This window comes from Phyllostomus hastatus, unplaced genomic scaffold (assembly GCF_019186645.2).
Source record: "Phyllostomus hastatus isolate PE091 unplaced genomic scaffold, TTU_PhHast_1.1 phas_contig_209, whole genome shotgun sequence".
Classification (NCBI taxonomy): Eukaryota; Metazoa; Chordata; class Mammalia; order Chiroptera; family Phyllostomidae; genus Phyllostomus; species Phyllostomus hastatus.
The window spans coordinates 4,085,701-4,104,196 of NW_025333735.1; the positions used below are offsets into that span (position 1 = coordinate 4,085,701).

Genomic DNA, 18,496 nt, shown 5'->3' on the forward strand with positions numbered 1-18,496 from the left:
ACTATAATTGATTGGGCCTGGAAACATAAACTCATTGCATTAAAGGAGTGTAATGCAATGTTTAAAACTGCATTATAGTGCTCTTAATTTCCTTGTCTCCGACCATTTTTTTTCTGCCTTCTTGGTTAAAATACCATTCATCTTTACTGAAAAGACAAAGATAAAAGAGATGGCTTTTTTTTTTGTCATTCACAAACTACTATTAGTTCTAATGTAATTCTGATCCAAAAATAAGTATAAAACATTTTTTGTTAACCTTCACATTTTTTGTAATAAGTAACCATTGTGATTTCATATAATTCTGTGTATAGATTGGTACCATTCTTTTATTCTTCCCTGTTCACTGTTTTTTTTCCTCCCATGTTATGTATGTACCTAAGGGAGCTTGTGAGAAAGCAGGCTGTGTAGTTACATTGTGGGCACTTTCTCCTTTCCTTTCTCATGGACACATCACATAGTCAGGATTTCATTCTTGATACCTTCTTAACCTCTTGAACTTCATTCCCTTTAAGGGTCTTCTACCATGTGATCATTTTTTCCCCCTATATCTCAAGCTCAGACTTTCTAAACTTCGGCTATATTCAACTTTTCTTTCCCTAATACTCATCTGGGGATATTTTTCTCCTGGGGAACCATTACTTTAATTTCACCAACAAACCACTCCTTTTTTTTCAAATCTTAGGTTCTGGTCACTTCATCTACTCTTTGGGAGATGAAATTGTCAGTGTGTCAAGTCAAAAGTTAATTAAGAATTATTTTAGTTGAATAAAACCCTTAGTAAATGTCTGAATATTTGAATCTCATTACTTTTTCTTATTCTATCCCACTCAATTCTTCCTATTGCTTCCTATGAAGCACATTTATTATGCTATTCCATAATCTCAAGTTTACTTCCTTTATAAGCCATGTACTATGTTGATACGTAAAACACCCAAGATTGTGAAACTGTGAGAATTGTTTATGACCCATTTTTCAATTATTATTCCAGTTGAGGTGATTTGGCATTATGCTCACAATGTCATTCTTTTGATTACTTGAGTTAGACAAGAGTTGCTTGCTTGCAAGAAACAGGAACGTACTCAAGCTAGCTTAAGCTAAAAATGGGGTATTTAATAAAGGAATGTGGGGGTATGTCATCTTCATAGAGTATGTGACTGGGGAAAATTGCTGGGTGCCACAAGGAACTCAGCTGACTTCTAGACCGTTGGGAATTGCTATCACTTTCTCTTTGCCCTTTGATCTTGTGGTACATATATGCCATTCTCTAGCTTCTGCAGCCCTGCATTCTCATGCATAAGACAGAAAATGGTGATGTTATCTTTAGTGGACATGATCCTCCTGATCAAGTACCCTAACCCCCAAGCTCCATTTTGGTACCCCTGCTTTAAGCTCTCTTTCAAATCTGATGCCTTGGCTTAGGCTAGGGCTTAGCCTATGGCTCATTTTCTTTGGTGTCATATGTCCACTATTGGCCTACTTATTTGGAGCTGAAGAGGGAAGGGTCGCTTGATACCAACAGTTTGTGGAAAATAGCTTCCTAAGAAGGGTATGAGGGCATAGCAGAAATGATTTGGAATTTTCATGTTAGAACTGCCATCCTTCACTCAAATCAGTGCCATAGGTTTATTTTGTTTTTAATTTTTTTCTCCACTATCACATTAAGTAATATCCAGCCAAACACATCCTACCCTTTTTTGTAAGATACACTCACATCTTAAATATGAGCCTTTCATTCCAGGACTTACTTTAAACCATAGTTTAGAACTTAAATTTTACTCATTAATATCTCCCATATCCTCCCATTTCACCCAAACAGAATCAACAAAAACATTCCCTATAGTCTCAAATGTTTCAGGTTTCGTCCAATAATGTCATTCTCCTAAAGATGCATCCTAGTCTCCCTATAGGAATCAGCATCACTGGGTAGCGTTCCTGAGCGTATGCTTGAGAAGATAGCAATGCTAGCTTTCTTTGGTTTATTGCTGCTGCCTCTGAGCTTTATCACAGGAAACTTCCAACAGCAAGATATAATTTTTCCTCCAGGGTATGTGGTATCCTTGAACTACAGGGACAGTTTAATTTCTTTCTAGCATTTCTTTTTCCTTCCTCAAGGAGGGTGGGGATAAGAGGGCTAGTCACTCCCTGTCTCCCCCTTTAGAAGGAACCATATGCATTTCCGGTGGGTCATTATTTTTCTTCTCTCTGTCACATTTCTATATTCCTTATTCTATGGGTTCTGATTTTGATTCTCTTCTGCTAAGCTTGGAATGAAAACACTTTTCTGGAAAGTGTGGATTTGCCTTTTGAGAAAGTAGGCTCATATTTATTGTGCATTTTTCACTCAGTAGAATTTCTTCACCTTTGCTTTCTTTTACCTTTTCATTTATTCTTTATAGGATCAAATTTTGAAACTCTTCACCTTTGAAGTCAGGATCTTCTACTTTGTATTTCTCTTTTAATACTATTTTATTATAATTGTTTATACTCAGATGCCCTTTGAGAGGCCAAAATATATTTTTTTAGCCTCTTCAAGTTTTTTTTTCATATTTTCAAGCATTTAAATTTATTCAACATACACATACCTCATGCTTGCTTCTGACAGAAGATAAACTTAGCTTTATCTCTCTGCCTGTCATTAAACCATTGCCAGTAGGTCTCATGAACCTTGGTTGTTATAGAGATATCAAGATACAAATGATCCCATATTGCATCATTTTCTTTTACTGTCTTTTGGAATAGAAGTTAAAAGCATAGCCTTACAGGTCAGATAGACTTCTGTGATGCTGTAGGCACTTTTTTTGGAACTCCATAGGCTTCAGTTTTCATATCAGTAAAATGTTAAGGTACTAACAGCTCTTACTGCATGCTATTGTTAGGATTTCTTCAGCTAAATATCCAGAAGTGGAATTGCTGGGTCATAAGGCAGTTCTATTTTTAATTTTTGGAGGAACCTCCATACTGTCTTCCATAGTGGCTGCACCAATTGGCATTCCTACCAACAAAGGGTCCCTTTTCTGCACATCTTCGCCAACCTTGTTTGTTGATTTATTAATGATGGCCATTCTGACAGGTGTGAGATGGTAGCTCATTGTGGTTTTAATTTGCATTTCTCTGATGATTAGTGACATTAAGCATCTTTTCATGTGTCTGTTCACCATTTGTATGTCCTCTTTGGAGAAACGTGTATTCAGGTCCTCTGCCTTTTTTTATTGAATTGTTTGTGTTTTTGTTGTTGTTGTTGTTGTTGTTGTTTTGTTCTTTTGGTGTTAAGTTGTATGTGTTCTTTATAACTTTTGGATATTAACCCTTTGTCAAATGTATCATTGGCAAATATCTTATTCCATTCAGTAGGTTGCCTTTTTATTTTTTTAATGATTTCTTTAGCTGTGCAAAACATTTTAGTTTGATGTAGTGTTGTTTGTTTATATTTTCTTTTACTTCCATTGCTCAAGGAGTTATAATGGAAAAATATTGCTAAGAGAAATGTCAGAGATTTTACTGCCTATGTTTTCTTCTAGTTTTATGGTTTTATATATTACATTTAAGTCTTTACTCCATTTGAATTCATTCCTGCATATGGTATAAGAAACTGGTCTGGTTTCTTTTTCTTTTTTTTTTTTACCTGTAGCTATTCAATTTTCCCAATACTGTGTATTTATTTTTAAATTTTTATTTTATTTTGTTGTTCAAGTACAGTTTTTTGCCTTTTATCCCCATTCCAGTCCATCCCCAGCCCTCCCCACCTCCCTCCTGTTTCTACCCTCCCTTGTTTTTGTCCATGTGTCCTTTATACTTGTTCCTGCAAACCTTTCCCCCTTTCCCCTGAAATTCCCTCCTCTCTCCCCTCTGGTCACTGTCAGCCAACACTATTTACTGAAGAGACAGTCTTTACCCCATTGTATATGCTTGCCTCCTTTGTCATTTATTAATTGACCATATAGGCAAGGCCATAAAAAAGAAAAAATCTTACCATTTGTGACAAATGGATGGACCTAGAAGGTATTATGATAAATATAATAAGTCAGAGAAAGACAAATACCATATGATTTCACTTGTATATAGAATCTAAAGAACAAAATAAATGAACAAACAAAACAGAAACAGACTCATAGGTACAGAGAGCAAACTGATGGCTGCCAAATGGGAGAGGATTGGGGGGTTAGGTTGAAAAGGTGAAGGTATTAAGAAATAGAAGTTGGTAGTTACAAAATAGTCATGAAGACATAAAGTATGGCATAGAGAATGCAGTCAGTAATATTGTAATAACTATGTATGGTGCCAGGTGGGTACTAGACTTATTGGGGATCCTTGGTAAATTATATGTGTTTAACCACTATGCTGTACACCTGAAACAAATATAAAATATTTGTTTAGTATAATTAAACATTTTAAAGATTAAAATGTGGGTTGAATTTTACTATATAGTAAATATTTGGTAAGTACTAGTTCTAGTTATTGTTATGATTACTTTTTTTGCTTGTTTCTACAAGTTCCTTCATTAGCAAAGCAAAGTACAAAAGAACAAGGCTCCCAAATGACCCATATGATTAAAAGTGCCCATTTACTCAAACCTGAAATGGAAGACAAATGGCAGGCCTCGACTATTTGGGCCATGGACATTTGGTGTGATTAAAATGGTTTTTAATCATGCAACTGTAGCAGCTGAACCATATTTGATTAAATCTTTTGTCTCTGTTATTGGAGCAAAACATATGCTATGACTGTAGCTGACACACTGCATCATAATACACAGTTTAGGGTCAGGATACACATTAAAAATCATGATAAAATGAGAGAATGTGTTAAATTCATGTGACTAAATTGAGGCATATAAAAAGGTGCTAAGCCTTGGCTGGTGTGGCTCAGTGGACTGAGTGACGGCCTGCAAACCAGAGGGTCACAGGTTCAATTTCCAGTCAGGGCACATGCCTGGGTTGCAGGCCAGGTCCCCACTGCGGGGCATGCAGGAAGCAACCACACATTGATATTTCTCTCTTTCTCCTTCCCTTCCCCTCTCTCTAAAAATAAATAAAATCTTTAAAAAAATAAAGGAAGGTGTTAAAAGTATTACTGAATATCTGATACTTCAAAAACCCGATCATATATAATTTAGCTGCAAGTTTTAGTCTATTCTCTCTGTATAAATGATTGCATCTATCTTTTCCCTCTTTCAGTTTATACTTGCTTTATCATCATTAAATGATGTGTTATATAGGCATTAACAATTTGTAGTGTCTTAGTGGCAGATATGAAATTTTAAAAAAATAACAAATGCCACTTATAACACTGAACTTCTGTACCTCTCAAGGGACACTGGAAATATTAATGAGGCTCATTTTTCCCACTACTGGGGAGGGAGGTAATAACCTTCCTCTTCTTGGGTGGGGATGAGTTAAGTCTTCAACATCAAGGTCAATAGCCACATGTTACAGAAAAAGTGACTGACTCCATGAGGATGAAAGAGACACTTTGGATGTTGTTAGGTCAATTCTTTCAGAATGCCAGGATGTCAACTTTGTTAGAAGCCACTGAATCAGAGAGGGATGGGATAGACACATCTGATCAGAACAGTATTCTCGGCAATGGGAATGGTAAGGAGCCTAAGAAGCTTGGCCCAAAGGTCCAGCACTGTTTTTCTGCTGTTCAAGGCCACCAGCTGATATTGCTAAGGCACAGGCAAGGACACTACTAAAAAAAAAAATAAAATAATAACGATAAATTTGAAAATAAAAATAAAATGCAAATAAAAAGAAACATGTTATTCTGCAATCCTTCCTGATATTGTGATTACTTTTGCTAGATGGTAAGCTTCTTGAAATTAGAAACCATACCTCAAACTTTATTAAGTAACTGGTACTTAATACAAATTTATTATCATTAATTTATATAGTAGTTATGTTTATTGATAAGAATTAAAGAAAATAAAACATCCTGGAATTAAAATTATTAATTCGATTCTGGGTTCTTTATGTTACACTTTTTTATTTCCTCTAAGTTGATGGGCTAGACTTAGATACTGTTTTTTTTTTCTTTTTCCTAATCTGACTTAGAATTTTTTTGGAAGCATATTACTCATTTCTAAGCTTTTGTCTCTTTTAGCTGGGTGTGGGACTTCAGATTAAAATTCCACTAGCATTGCCACCTCGGTGTCAGACTTATTTTCTCCATTTCATAGGTAAGAAAACTAAGGCTCAGAGAGTTCAAGTGAATGATCCAAGATCATGCAATTAGTAAGTAGCAGCTGCAAGAATGACATGGCTTAACCATAAACCAATGAGAAAGAAATTTAAAGGGAATAAGCGTAAACAGCATGGAGTACACAGAGAAAGAGATGTTTTTTCCTTTAAAAAAAAATAAGGTGGGTAGGAGAGTCAGGGACATTTTTTATGATAGAGATGAAATTTAATTCACAAGATTACCAGTCAGTCTGTGAACAATTGAGTGGACTAACATGGAGCAAATATTTTTCCTTTCATTCACATTTCAGTTATATATGGTAGCTTATGCTTAGGGAATAAGTACAAGGTAAATAAAATTGCCACTAAATAGAAGACAAATGGTAAACATGGGAGGAAAGTGTTTTGCTTGATAATCTTTGGATTATACATACACTCATAGGCTTTTAAAATATAAAGAATGAATCTAATGGAAGAAGATCCATTGTCAATATTGAAAATGATAGTATATATGTCCATTCACCAGGTTTAGTTACAGTTCTCATAATACAAAACTAATCCTTGAAATGCTTGGTAAATATGCTGATTCTGGGTACAGATGAATCCCCCACTTCTGAGTGCTTGATATGGGCTCCGATTTAGGTCTCCAATACATGTCCAGCGATTTTTGGTCCTTTTTTGGGAAACACACCATTTGGCATGATCCTGATGAGAACTGAAATAAGAGTGTCCAGATATCTTAATTGCTTTGATATTGTAGACGTGGTAAGGAAGGGAGCAGTTTGAAGGAAGCTGTTGTCTCTTTCGCTGCCAGGTTTCAGTTAACAAATGTGTCTTCAAATGTTGAGCCATCCAGGCTACAAAGATGTCTAGAGTTTATAAAGAGATAGACAGTAAGATTAGTATTTATATTTAGATAAGTCTCTAAAATATCTTCGGGAATGAAAATCATCATTCATACCTGATATGTGAATGTCACAAATACACTAATAACAACAAATTAAGATAGTGGGTGGGAGAACATTTTGTAAATGCTAAAGTAATATGCAAATAAAAATGATTATTATTATTATTACGAAGATGATATTGGTGTCTAAAAATGTTCTTTCCCTATTTTCGGCTTCTCTTCTCCTGAATAATCAGAATATTTCTTATACACAAGCCAAAATGAGTTCAACAGCAGAGTTTTTAGCATATTGTTAAATGATGGTCTTTCATACCATCAAGAAAAGAATCAGACTTTGCAAAATGGAGGAAGTTCTGTCCATGGGCCGACTGAAGTGAGGCGAGGTGCCGGCCAGGGATCTCCGAGGGGCTGGACCTGGCACACAGCTGGGGCATGTGAGCAAGCTCTTGGTGAAACATAGCAGGGATGGAACAGCTATAAATGTTTGGGTTGCAGACCAAGAGTTGAGAATCTGAAAAAAACATAATAAAGAAAAATTGAGAATTAAGATACAAATGGAAATCTTATTGATATTACAGCTTTTTTTGTGAACTAAAAAGCAGAACAAAAGCATTCCCTTCTGAAAGCCAATTGTTTTCAAATAACTTTTGGGTTAAAACAGTTGACACATATTGAGCACTTCCTACTTTGCAGGCATTGTTCTATGAGTTTTACATGGGTTTACTAATTAATCCTAATAGCATTCTTATTATTGAGTTTGTCATTATCCTTATTTTATAGAAGAATTAATGGAGAAGTCATGTCACATGCTCATGGTTATAAAGCTTGTAACTGAAGGAGTTGATATTCAAACCCAGGCATATGTTTTTCTTCTCTATGTACATATACAAAAACATAGAGAGCTCCCACATACCAGTCATCCAGCTTCAGGAATGATCAATCCATGATGCACATACCTGAGCTCATGTAATTCACCTGTCTAATCATTACATAAACTCCACTAGTTAGACTGGGGTTTGATTAGACTCAGAAATCCTTGTCATGTGATGAAAATTGGATGAAAAACATTTCTAAACCTCTTTTATCTAAAGGCAAGTCACTCTTTAACTATTTACCTCCCCTATCATAGTTTTCCAAACCCAAGAATTGGGCCATTTGGGCTTGAGACCTGGGGGTTCAGAAGGGCCAGGTTGGCAGCCTACAGGCAATATGAGATCTACACAATTTTTTAAAAAATATGTAAGACTGAGGCTATATTTCTTTATTTATTAAAAGATTTTATTTATTTTTACACAGAGAGGCAGGGAGGGAGAAACATCAATGTGTGGTTGCCTCTTATGTGCCCCCAACCAGGGACATGGCTCGCAATCCAGGCATGAGCTCTGTCTGGGATTCAAACCATTGACTCTTTGGTTTGCAAGCTGGCACTCAATTCACTGAGCCATACCAGCTAGGGCTGAGACTATATTTAAAAAGCAGGATTTTTTTCCCTCTCTCTCTCTTTCTCTCTCTCTCTCTCTCACACATACACACACACATATAGACACACATACACACCCCTAGATTTTATTTACTCATAAAATATGGACATCTGCAACCATTAGTTCTGCATTCCTGCAGAGCTACAATGCAATGGAGCTGAAGCTTTTGAGGGAAGCTGCAGAGAGTTAACGCCTCAGCTTGTTACTATGGACACTGCCCATGTAACATTCACCTGTTTCCCCTCATTTATGTTACCTACCTGGTCCCTGTAGATATTTGAAACTACTACCCCTGAATAAATTCACAGAATTCATTGAAGGACCAGGAAATCAAGGTCCAGTAGGTGAGTCTGCCCCAGGTCTCACCATGGAAAAGCCAACATTAGAATATAGGGATCAGGATGTCTATGAGTGGAAAAACAAATGAAGTGACAAATTTATTACTATAGCCCCAATATATTAATATAGCCCCTTCTCCAACATTATTATATTTTTGTACACACTCTAATGTTACCTATAGCTTCATACTGGTTATACTTGAAAGTTATGCAGATGCCAATTTGTCCATTGCGTCTCCCTGAGGGCGGATAACCATAGCCTTCTTCAGGAATTGGAGGAAACTGGGGGATAGAATGAATCAGCCAGAACCCCTGGACTTTGTTCCAAAGCAATAAACCTACCAAAGATACAGTTAACACAGATAAATCAGAAACATGAAGCTCCTTTTTAAAAGACTTCAGAGGTACAAAATTTAAGCCCATTTATACTTCAGGCTAATATATGTAGATATAAATATATATAATTATATATAATTATGTATTTTTATTGTTGTTCTATAACAGTCATCCCAATTTACCCCCATTGCTCTCCCTTGCCCTGCCTTCAAGACTAATATTTTATTAGGCTGATAATCACAAGGATCACACCAATTTTTTCCAAGATTTCGAAACCAGTTCAGGCCCATATTATATCACCCCATTCCTGATAATAAGCTACCAGAAAATGGGATTGAGGGCAACCATCCCCGTTAGGAATCTAGAGGAATTTCATGTTGAAACCACAAAGAAAATTTGTTCTGACAGAATGCAAATTTGCTAAATTTGAATTTGACCTTGTTAAAACTATACAGCCACCTGGCAAGCTTTAGATAGGTCTTCACTGCTAAGCAGCTAAGTTATTTTCAAAAGCCAGCTAAAAAACAGAGTTGAAAGAGAAAATACCAAATGAAGAAACATACTTGCAGTTATTTGTTGTAAGGAATGGATGCTCATTTATTTGCAGAAGAATTACCCAGTTCCGAAAGCACCTCCCGACACACATACACAAAGAAGCAAAGAGAAAAAAAGGAAGCCATGCCAGAGCATTCCAGGTCATTGTGTTTTAATAAAACTCTCTAGAGCAAAATAACATGGAAGCCAGAAGGAAGAAAACAAAGATTTTCATCGTCTTGTGACATGAAAAAATCAACCCTGTCCAACAGGCATCTATGACTATTTTGTGTTTATAAATAAATCAGGGTGGTTTTGGTATGCTGACAAGACTTTCTAGTTTTCACATGACCATGCAAACATAAAGCTTATTCAAGTTTGCCTTATTGTTAAGTAGAAACCAAATGTCTACCAGTTATTTCTCTATCAAAAACTCCTTTAAAGAAAGCACGCTATTGCTCTCCCAGTGTATATAGAATCAATACCTGCAGTAGAGGGATTAAGTTGGTGGAAGAAACTTCTGGAGTCCCAAGCAGTTCTCCTTAAAGAACCCACACAGGGACTTACTCAGACTCCCTCCCTCTGAGCTCCAGCACTGGGGTAGCAGCTTGAGAGGCACCAGTGGCACACAGGGAGGAACTGAAGTGTCTGGCATCAAGTCAGGAGTTGGGGGACAGCTTTCTCCCAGACAGAAAGGTGGGCAGAGGCCATGGTCCCTTTTCTAAGCCCTCCCCCAACAGGGCCACAGAGCCAGCAGGCAGGTGCCGTATCTGAGACTCTATCAACATGGCTAATACTGTTTGTCTCACTCTGGAGATCCCCTGAGACTCCCCCCCACCCAATTTATGGGCCCACCCAAGCTGTTAACTGACTTTTCCATATGAATGGCTGGTCTTGGCTCATGTTTCACAACTTCCTAAATGCTATCAAACAAGCAACAGCTGGCCTCAGTGAGCCCCCAGTCCTTGTACCCCTTGCTAAGTGGCCCCAGGCCCGGCACTAACAGCAGCCAGCCTACATCCACAGTTCGGCTTGCCTTGGGAATCTCCAAGCCCAGCACAAGTAGCAGCCATCTCAGATTGATTTATAGCTCAGGCAGGGTAGCCTCAGGCAGAGCACAGGTGGGGGTTGATTTTGACTTGCACCACCTGGAAAAATCCCAGGGCCTGACCTCACACTGGAAGCTACAGCCCACGTCAGAGCACCACCACCCTGCCGCTGCACAGCTGATCTTTCGAATAGGGCAGAGGGTGGTGGGCAGTGGTCACAGCCAGTCCTTATAGCTGACCAGCTGGCTAAATCCCTTCTGCTCACCTGACAACAGTAATCAAGGCTCAACTCCAAGGGCCTTTGTGAGAAGGAAATTGCCCAGTCAAATTATGTAATTATAACTTGTGATATAGAAATCACACATTTTGATAACTCAAAATAAAGCATTAAAAACAAAAGCTGTCTTTTTAATGTGGAATATAAAAATATTCAAGATGGAATGTTCAAGAAAATGTTAATTTCCAGTAGGAAAGAGAAACTGAGTATTCGTCATACCTTTGGTGTGTCCGTACTTTCTGCTGTAATTCACAGATTTAGGGACTCCATCATTGTACATTAGATAGGCAGTGTTGTTGTTCTGCAGGAACATATTAGGGTTATAATGGTGGAAATCTTCCACTTCAAATGCTCATAACATTTCTACCAGCTGCCTAGCCTGTGATGCAGAGCTTTCATTAATATACGTGAGAAGCAATCCAGTTCCCTAATAGGCAGCTTCCCCATCAATAAAAATTCTGAGACCTACAAGACAAGTGACAGAAAGTCCATTGTTAACCTGTATGGCTTTGTCTTGTGAGACAGGAGCCCTATGCATTGTGATATGTGTGTGTGAGGGTGATATTCCTCTTATTTTGGGTTGCTTTTGGCCGATGTTTCTAATTTGGCAACCAGTATATGATAAAAAAAAAAGTACTTCAATATTTGTTCAGGAAATGAAGTAGGAACAACCAGCCAAGGATCATACCTGTCCACAACCGCCCCCCCCACCCCCGTTGATGTTATTGGTACAACACAGAACTGGTTGTCAGGATCTGATTCTCTCCGCCTATTCTGTGCCTTGCTGCTTGATTGTAGCTTTGTGTTTAATCAGGATTTCTCATTCTGCTCCCTCTACCTCCCTGACGAGGCAGGGTTTTTCTCGTCCCTTTCCGTATTTCTTCACCTTTTTAACTCGATATACCCTGATTAGAAAAAGTGGTGAAACTGAATGTGTGGTATTGGTTTCCTCTGGTAAGGGAAAATATTAATGAATTCTCCAAACTGTTGGCCACATCTCTGAGTCAAAGTGAAGCTATTATTTTGAGAGTATCTCAGTGTCATGTTTTAGAAACTTGCTTATATTTGTTCTGTGCAGTTTCATTTTTTTCATTAAAAATCGACATTATCGACTTCAATAAAAGTCACTGCTTCACATTATCGACTTCAATAAAAGTCACTGCTTCATGACATGAAAGCAGTGACTTTTATTGAAGTCGATAATGTCGATTTTTAAAAAATAATCTAAGCAACATAATTAAAGCAGGAAAGAACAACCTATTTTTTAAAAAAAGGTCCTTGCTTTTGTCTCAGAAAAATAGTCAATAACTGAATCTCTTACAGTTGCTTAATTATTTGTAGTCTAAACACATTTGTAAAAAAGTGTGCCACACAATCTGTGTGTTGCAGCATTCCTGGCCACTGTGTTTAGGAATATCAGGAAAGGAAGTTGTTTTCTCACGCTCGTTTTCCATCATTGACCACAGCTACCGCTGGCGTTTATGTCTCCTCTGGAGCACTTGACAGTCACTCTGTGAGCCTGCAGCGAAGTGGTGGTGAGGCCATTGTGTGCCTTTGGGGTGCAATGTGGAGGAGCTCTGGGAAGATTCAATGAGGAAATTTATTCTTATAGTAGATGACATGTATTATTCTAACCAGGTTTGAACAGCTAGCTAAGGTGTAAGGGTTGTAGCCCTAGTGGGGAGAGAGGCTCTCTGATACAGAGGAAAGATCAGGGACTTTAGAATAGACAGATGTAAGCACATGCCTCTGGACAGCTTTATTCCTTTAACACATGTGTTGGGGAGTATTTTGATTACTGGATATTGAACAAGACAGGTACGGGCTCTGTTCTCAGCCTTGAAAGGAATATAGAAAGACAAGTACAGGCAACTGCCACATAATAGTTTGATAAGCATTATTATGAAGGTGTATGGAAGGCTCTTATCTACAAAGGCAAAAGAAGAGAAACAATTTTAAATGTAATCCAGATATTGGCTGAGGTCACCTTGACATTTGAAATATAAAAGTAGTTGGTCTGATCTGGAATACTCTCAGAAGTTCAATTCCAGGTCACGAGGTAGAGAGTTAAGTTCTCATGGTCACTCTGGCACATAGTTCCAGGGTCCAAAGAGCACCCAATCTCACATGGATATTACCCAGTGTTGTTCTTCTTTTCACTCCATGCCAATCAGTCATGGAAATCAACCTTTTACTGTCATTTCCCTTCCCCTAGAATTCATCAGTGAAGACATTGTGTATGAGCAGGTTTTACTGAAGGTGTGAACATTGAATGATTGGACATTATCAAGCTGACCTGCCCCCAGTCTCCCTCCATGCTTCTTATACTTTTTAATTTCTAGCTCCCATCTACCCTCATTCATATTGCAGTTTAGCTCTCTTGCCTTCCTGAGCCTCCAAAGATCATTATTATATTCTGCCAAACTAAGAACCATCTGCCCCAACTAAGGTAAATGACAGAGGCTTAACAATGTTGTTTCCCCCCGCCCCCCGCCCCACTCCCCACCCCAACACACAGCCCTCAGTGTCTGAGATGGAGAAGGGCACCATGTAAGTGTATTTTCTAACTGCTGAGTTGTGTTCCAGATCCTCTGCCCCAACCTTGGAAAATGTAAGCAGCTGCAGGCGGTTTTGATTTTACACAATTAATCTAATTAATTCAAAGCAAAGCTGTTGCTGAGATAAAATATTTTTTAAAAGTGCCTAGAACAACAGTGCCTGGCACATCACAGGGACTCAACCAGCTGACAGGTAAGTTTTGACTTTGTAACTTGGCTCCAAATGCTGGTTTTAATGGCAGGTGAAAAAGTGAGTGTAAGTGTACACAGTGACCGCTCTCTGCACCTTTTGAGCAAATACTCAGACACACATGTTCTACAGTACTAAAGTCTAACACAGCATTGTTGTAGGGATTAAATTAGTTACCATCGGTACAGGTTTAGCACATTGTAAGTGCTGAGTCATTTTATACACTGACTTCTGTGTAAGTCATTGGTTAGTAAATGTACAACCAGGTGTAATCAGACATTGATTATTGTTTGATTCTACTTGTCACATCTGGTTGGAAAGCAGTGTCTTGTCACTGAATAGCACGTGAGGCCTGGAACTCCGGGAGACTGTCCACACTGGCCAGCAGGCCTCCTTACCCATGTCTCTTTTGCTGGTTACCTCACTGCCTGATGAAGCCCAGGTAGCAGGTTTAAGCTCCATTCAGGCAAGTTAGTTCAAGGATCTTAAACTAGAGTCTGAGCCCTCAACCTACCATTTTGAAAAAGATTAATTAAGAGGAAGACTGAGTGACCCTCTGTGTAGGTAACTACCATGCATCACCAGCATGGCATAAACATCCCTGTAACTCATGACAGATTCATCAAAGATCTATGCTGCATCATAACAGGAGAGGTCTCTGCTCCCTATTTCCATTAGAGGGATAAGATAGCAAGCACTAAGAAAATTGGCAGAATTTGGCAGCCAGAAGGCTTCAATGTGTAATTAGTTCGCATCTTGCCCAGTGATACCGTTGGACATGGTGCTGAATGAACCAACAATTTGGCATTACTGTGGAGTCTGATGACATGTTCCCTAAGCTGGCGCTCAGAGTGATGCAGATTGTGAATCACATTGCTAAGATTGGGGGTTGGGTAAGGGAACAGTTAAAATCTTTTGGGAGCTTTAGATTCTGTTTTATGCATTTTATATGATTCAAATTAATAATGAACTATGACATACCTTGGAGGCATATGCTTCATATAGCTGTTCTAATGTCCTCCCCAAAGCACTCTTGGTGGTATTCATCAGATGTTTACTCCTCCTCCAGCTTCTGGTTGTAGAGTCTAGGTATAGATACTCTAACCCAGTCTTTCTACTTTCCTGGTCTTGCCTTTTAGGTAACTTGTAAAAGGTAAACCTAACAAAAGAAATAATTGTGAATTACTTTTACTGACTGCTTCCCTGGTGGCAGCTGCCATGTAAAGCACTTAAATATATCATTTCATTTACATTTCACAAAAGGCCTCTAAGTCTAAGGAAAGGGATGTGCTTGAGCTCAGCCTTTTTCCCCACCCTTATTCTTGCTTGTTCCCACACAAGGAAACGTGGGTCTCATTGGGCACATTCTAAGCCACATTCCTAGGCCTCGATGGTTGGGATTTCTGTAGTAAAAAGTACATGTATTTCGAGAGTGCCTCTCTCTGTTGTTTCTACAGTCAATATGGCTACACACAAGCAGGAGACCAAGGCCCAGGCCTGGGCTGGAAGGTCTTTGATGAGATTTTCTCTTCTGCTCTAAGTTCTTGACATGTTCATCTTTGCAACTGGCTGGCTTGGTCTGAGATTTAGGTGTGGGTTTTTGGGTAGATGGAGTTTCTGGCTTCAACCACATTGTTCAACTCAGGTTATCAGAATGTTCCGCATTGAGAGAGAATTCAGGGCCAAGGCCAGTTAATTAAGTAGCGCTTTGCTTTCCTTTGCTACTGTCTCCTGTTCGTATATGTCTCCTTTGGGGAGGAGAGGAGTTTGGGCCAACACAGCATTTGCGCTTGTTTGGATCACCCAGCTCAGGGTTTCTCCATGCGCTCTATTCACCTTCTGAGTCAGAGCATTCTTTGTTGTAGGGGACTGTCCAGAGCACTGTAGCCCCCCACCTATTAGATGCCAGTATTACTCCCAGTTGTGCCTATCAAAACTGCCTACAGACATGTTAAAAGTCTCCCGAGGGCAGAATCACCCCAGTCTATCCAAATATTCCCTAATGCTACAAACCCCAACTTTATTCCTCAAACGTTCTCGATAGGAAAACATTGTAAAGAATTTTCACTATTACAACACAACAGTGTCTCATCTGCCCATAAAAGCTTCTCAGTGCTTATTTGGTTTTCTTCAGTCTTACTTCTATTTAAGTAAACTTTCTCCTGCCCTGACCATGCTTTCTTACTCTCAGGGCAAGGTCCTTTCATGTGGCAGGAAGCAAGAAGTTATTCTTTGGTTCCGGCCTTAATATGACTCTGCCCTTTAGCTCTCTCAGTAAGTTGCAGCAGCTTGACAGTCTGCTCAGCTCAGCATTCCCCCAACCAATATTGCTAAGCGATTGTCCATTTAGTTATGGCAAGAATAAATTTTAATTATTGATAACAATTTGGTGGCCCACCAGTGAAGGGTGTATACACTGTCAGTGTGCCATGGCACAGCAGTTGGAAATCAGTGCTTTTCACTGCTTTTCCCGAGCGACTGTCTCCAATTGCATGCTGAAGATTCCCAATTCGATTTTTAGCCCAGACCTCTATGCTGAGGTCAGATAAACCTAAGTGCCAGGATGTTCCAGAAAAGTCCATCTTCCTATTTTTGAAACCAGGTTTGTGATATTTTGCTCCAAATGTCCTCATCCCCTGCTATTAGGGAATACATCCATGCAGTCACAGAAGCCAGTAACCTGAAAGTCTTTCTTTTCCCAGTCTCTTACAACCTTCGGCCAATTCATTACGAAGTCTTCTCAGAGTGCTCCCTGATTTCTATTTCCACTACCCCTTCTCTAAGTTGGGTCCACACCACTTCTCACCTGTAATGCTGCAAAGGTCCTTAATGACTCTAGACTGGTCTCCGGCTCGCCAGCCTTCATAGTACTGCTAGTGGGCTTTCTGCAAAATGCAAATCTGACCACATCACATCCCTGCCTGAAGTCCTTCAATAGTTCCCTTTCAATGTCAAGTTCAGACTCTGGGGCTCAGCACATTAAGCCCTTCATAACCTGGCTTTTACCTATTTCCCTAAGCTCACCTCCTACCATCTCCTCACCTTCTTCTGAAGTGCCAGCAGTATTGAACTTCTTTCAAACTCTCCTCCTTGTTTCTTGTCCCAGACCTTGTCATTGCTCTTTCACTGGCCTGAGATGCCCTTGCATCTCCCTTGTTTTTCTAACTTACATTTGTCCTTAAAACTGAGTTTAAAACTACGTTCTCAGAGAAGCCTTTTGGGCTCTATGCTCCCCAGCGCCCCATCTGTGCCCTTACCACATAACTATGAGCTCCTTGAAGGCAAGAACTATGTTTTGTCCATATTTATATTTTTAAAACTCAGCACAGAGCCTGGTGTGAGCTGAGTAACTGTTTGCTGAGAGGCTGAGTTCAGTGCGCCTGTGTTTTCTAGCCTGAAGTTTACACAAAGCTTGATGCCAACTGTAATGGCACACCAAAATACCCTAATTAAAGAGTGAAAAAATGATCAAAGCTTTAGGGGACCCATGACTATGATACAAAGCTGTTTAATCGCGTTGACACTGTCCAAGAAGCCTCTGTCCATTCCCCACTCCAATAGCTGCTTGTGCTGCCTAGTAAAGATTAACCACACAGTACTATGTATGATCGTGCCCTCTTATTGCCATAATGAGAAGCATAAGCTCCAGTGCAAAAAGAAAATAATCTGCCTTCTCTCCTTTGACAGTCTCTAAAAGGATGTTGGAAGGGTTCTGTTAGCAAAGCCACAACGCAATTAAATGAAACTGCCAACTGAGAAGTTTCAGCTCCACCCCACATCTGTGGCCACCAGCCTTGCTCCACTGAAAGCAGTGGGGCAGGCCCTCAGGGGCTGCTCAGGTTTCTCCGGAGGCAGTGCCCTCACTCGGAAGCCTACCTTTATCTGAATATTTGGCCCATTTAATTTCTTCTCTTCTTTAATTTCCTTTTTTCTTAAGAGGAGGCATGGGGTAACGTCTCCTTTGGAACTTTACAGTGAACCAATTTGCATCTGACACTCTGGCTTTCTATTTGCATGCACCAAAACATTCATTTCTTTTACCTACCAGTCCACAGCATCCCCTTCTTCGTTTCTGCATGATATTGTCGCCTCCAAGACCCCACAGAGGCCAAGTGAGAGTAAAGCAAGGGCTATTCTTAGAAGACTTGCTGTCATTTTCTGTCTGTCTCCTCTATTCCATGCACAGCAGAAAACTTCCCCATGGATTGTGGAGTCTGCGTTACAAGTCTCTCTCAGTCAGTGCTGGCTTTGACACTTGACTTCATTTGCCTCTGTGTTCATGGTTCGGGCATTTTCAGAATGGGACAAATCCCATGTAGCCTTATGATTCAGTCACAACATGCCAGCGTGACTCCGGATGCCTTTGTGCTGAATTGTTGACTAGTTTGCAAAGTCATCAAAAAATCCTGAAGAGAAAAAAGTGATAATATATTTAACCCTTTGGAGTGAATGTTGTGTAATATAAAATTCAGTAGACAGGGAAATTCCATGTTGGTAAGTAGATGTTGAATTAAATATATTTCATGGTTTTTTCCCCTCACAATTGCCTCTCTGCAAATGAGAGCAAATGCTTATCATTCACACATTAAACAGAAATGACAAGATCTTATTTATGGCTTAGTTATAACTAGAATCTATCATTTATAATAT

At 39.2% G+C, this 18,496-nt stretch overlaps 1 protein-coding gene across 3 annotated transcripts; it reads right to left on the minus strand.

Annotated features, from left to right (window-relative positions):
* Window positions 1-6,364: 6,364 nt before the first annotated feature.
* Window positions 6,365-18,187, minus strand: DNASE2B (deoxyribonuclease 2 beta). 3 transcript variants are annotated; one of them, XM_045835507.1, is made up of 6 exons: window positions 17,892-18,187; window positions 14,828-15,005; window positions 11,318-11,399; window positions 9,079-9,240; window positions 7,397-7,594; window positions 6,365-7,045 (listed from the first exon to the last, which is right to left on the minus strand). In XM_045835507.1, exons 1-6 carry the CDS (start codon window positions 17,999-18,001, stop codon window positions 6,705-6,707), a joined length of 1,071 nt encoding a protein of 356 aa, XP_045691463.1. In that variant the 5' UTR covers window positions 18,002-18,187; the 3' UTR covers window positions 6,365-6,704. The 3 variants fall into 3 exon arrangements, with proteins under 3 accessions (XP_045691463.1, XP_045691465.1, XP_045691464.1); XM_045835509.1 differs by lacking the exon at window positions 17,892-18,187 and adding an exon at window positions 12,540-12,675 and having other exon boundaries at window positions 14,828-14,878; XM_045835508.1 differs by lacking the exon at window positions 9,079-9,240.
* Between the last annotated feature and the right edge of the window lie 309 nt (window positions 18,188-18,496).

Bases quoted from the DNA above. Each gene is read 5' to 3' on its own strand.
- DNASE2B (XM_045835507.1), bottom strand. From the start codon at position 18,001: ATGACAGCAAGTCTTCTAAGAATAGCCCTTGCTTTACTCTCACTTGGC. The intron at 9,241-11,317 runs GTATGACGAATA...TATCTTTGGTAG, and splicing joins AAAGTACGGACACACCAAAG to GTTTATTGCTTTGGAACAAA. The intron at 7,595-9,078 runs GTAACATTAGAG...TGTTTTTTTCAG, and splicing joins TAACCAGTATGAAGCTATAG to ATTCTCAACTCTTGGTCTGC.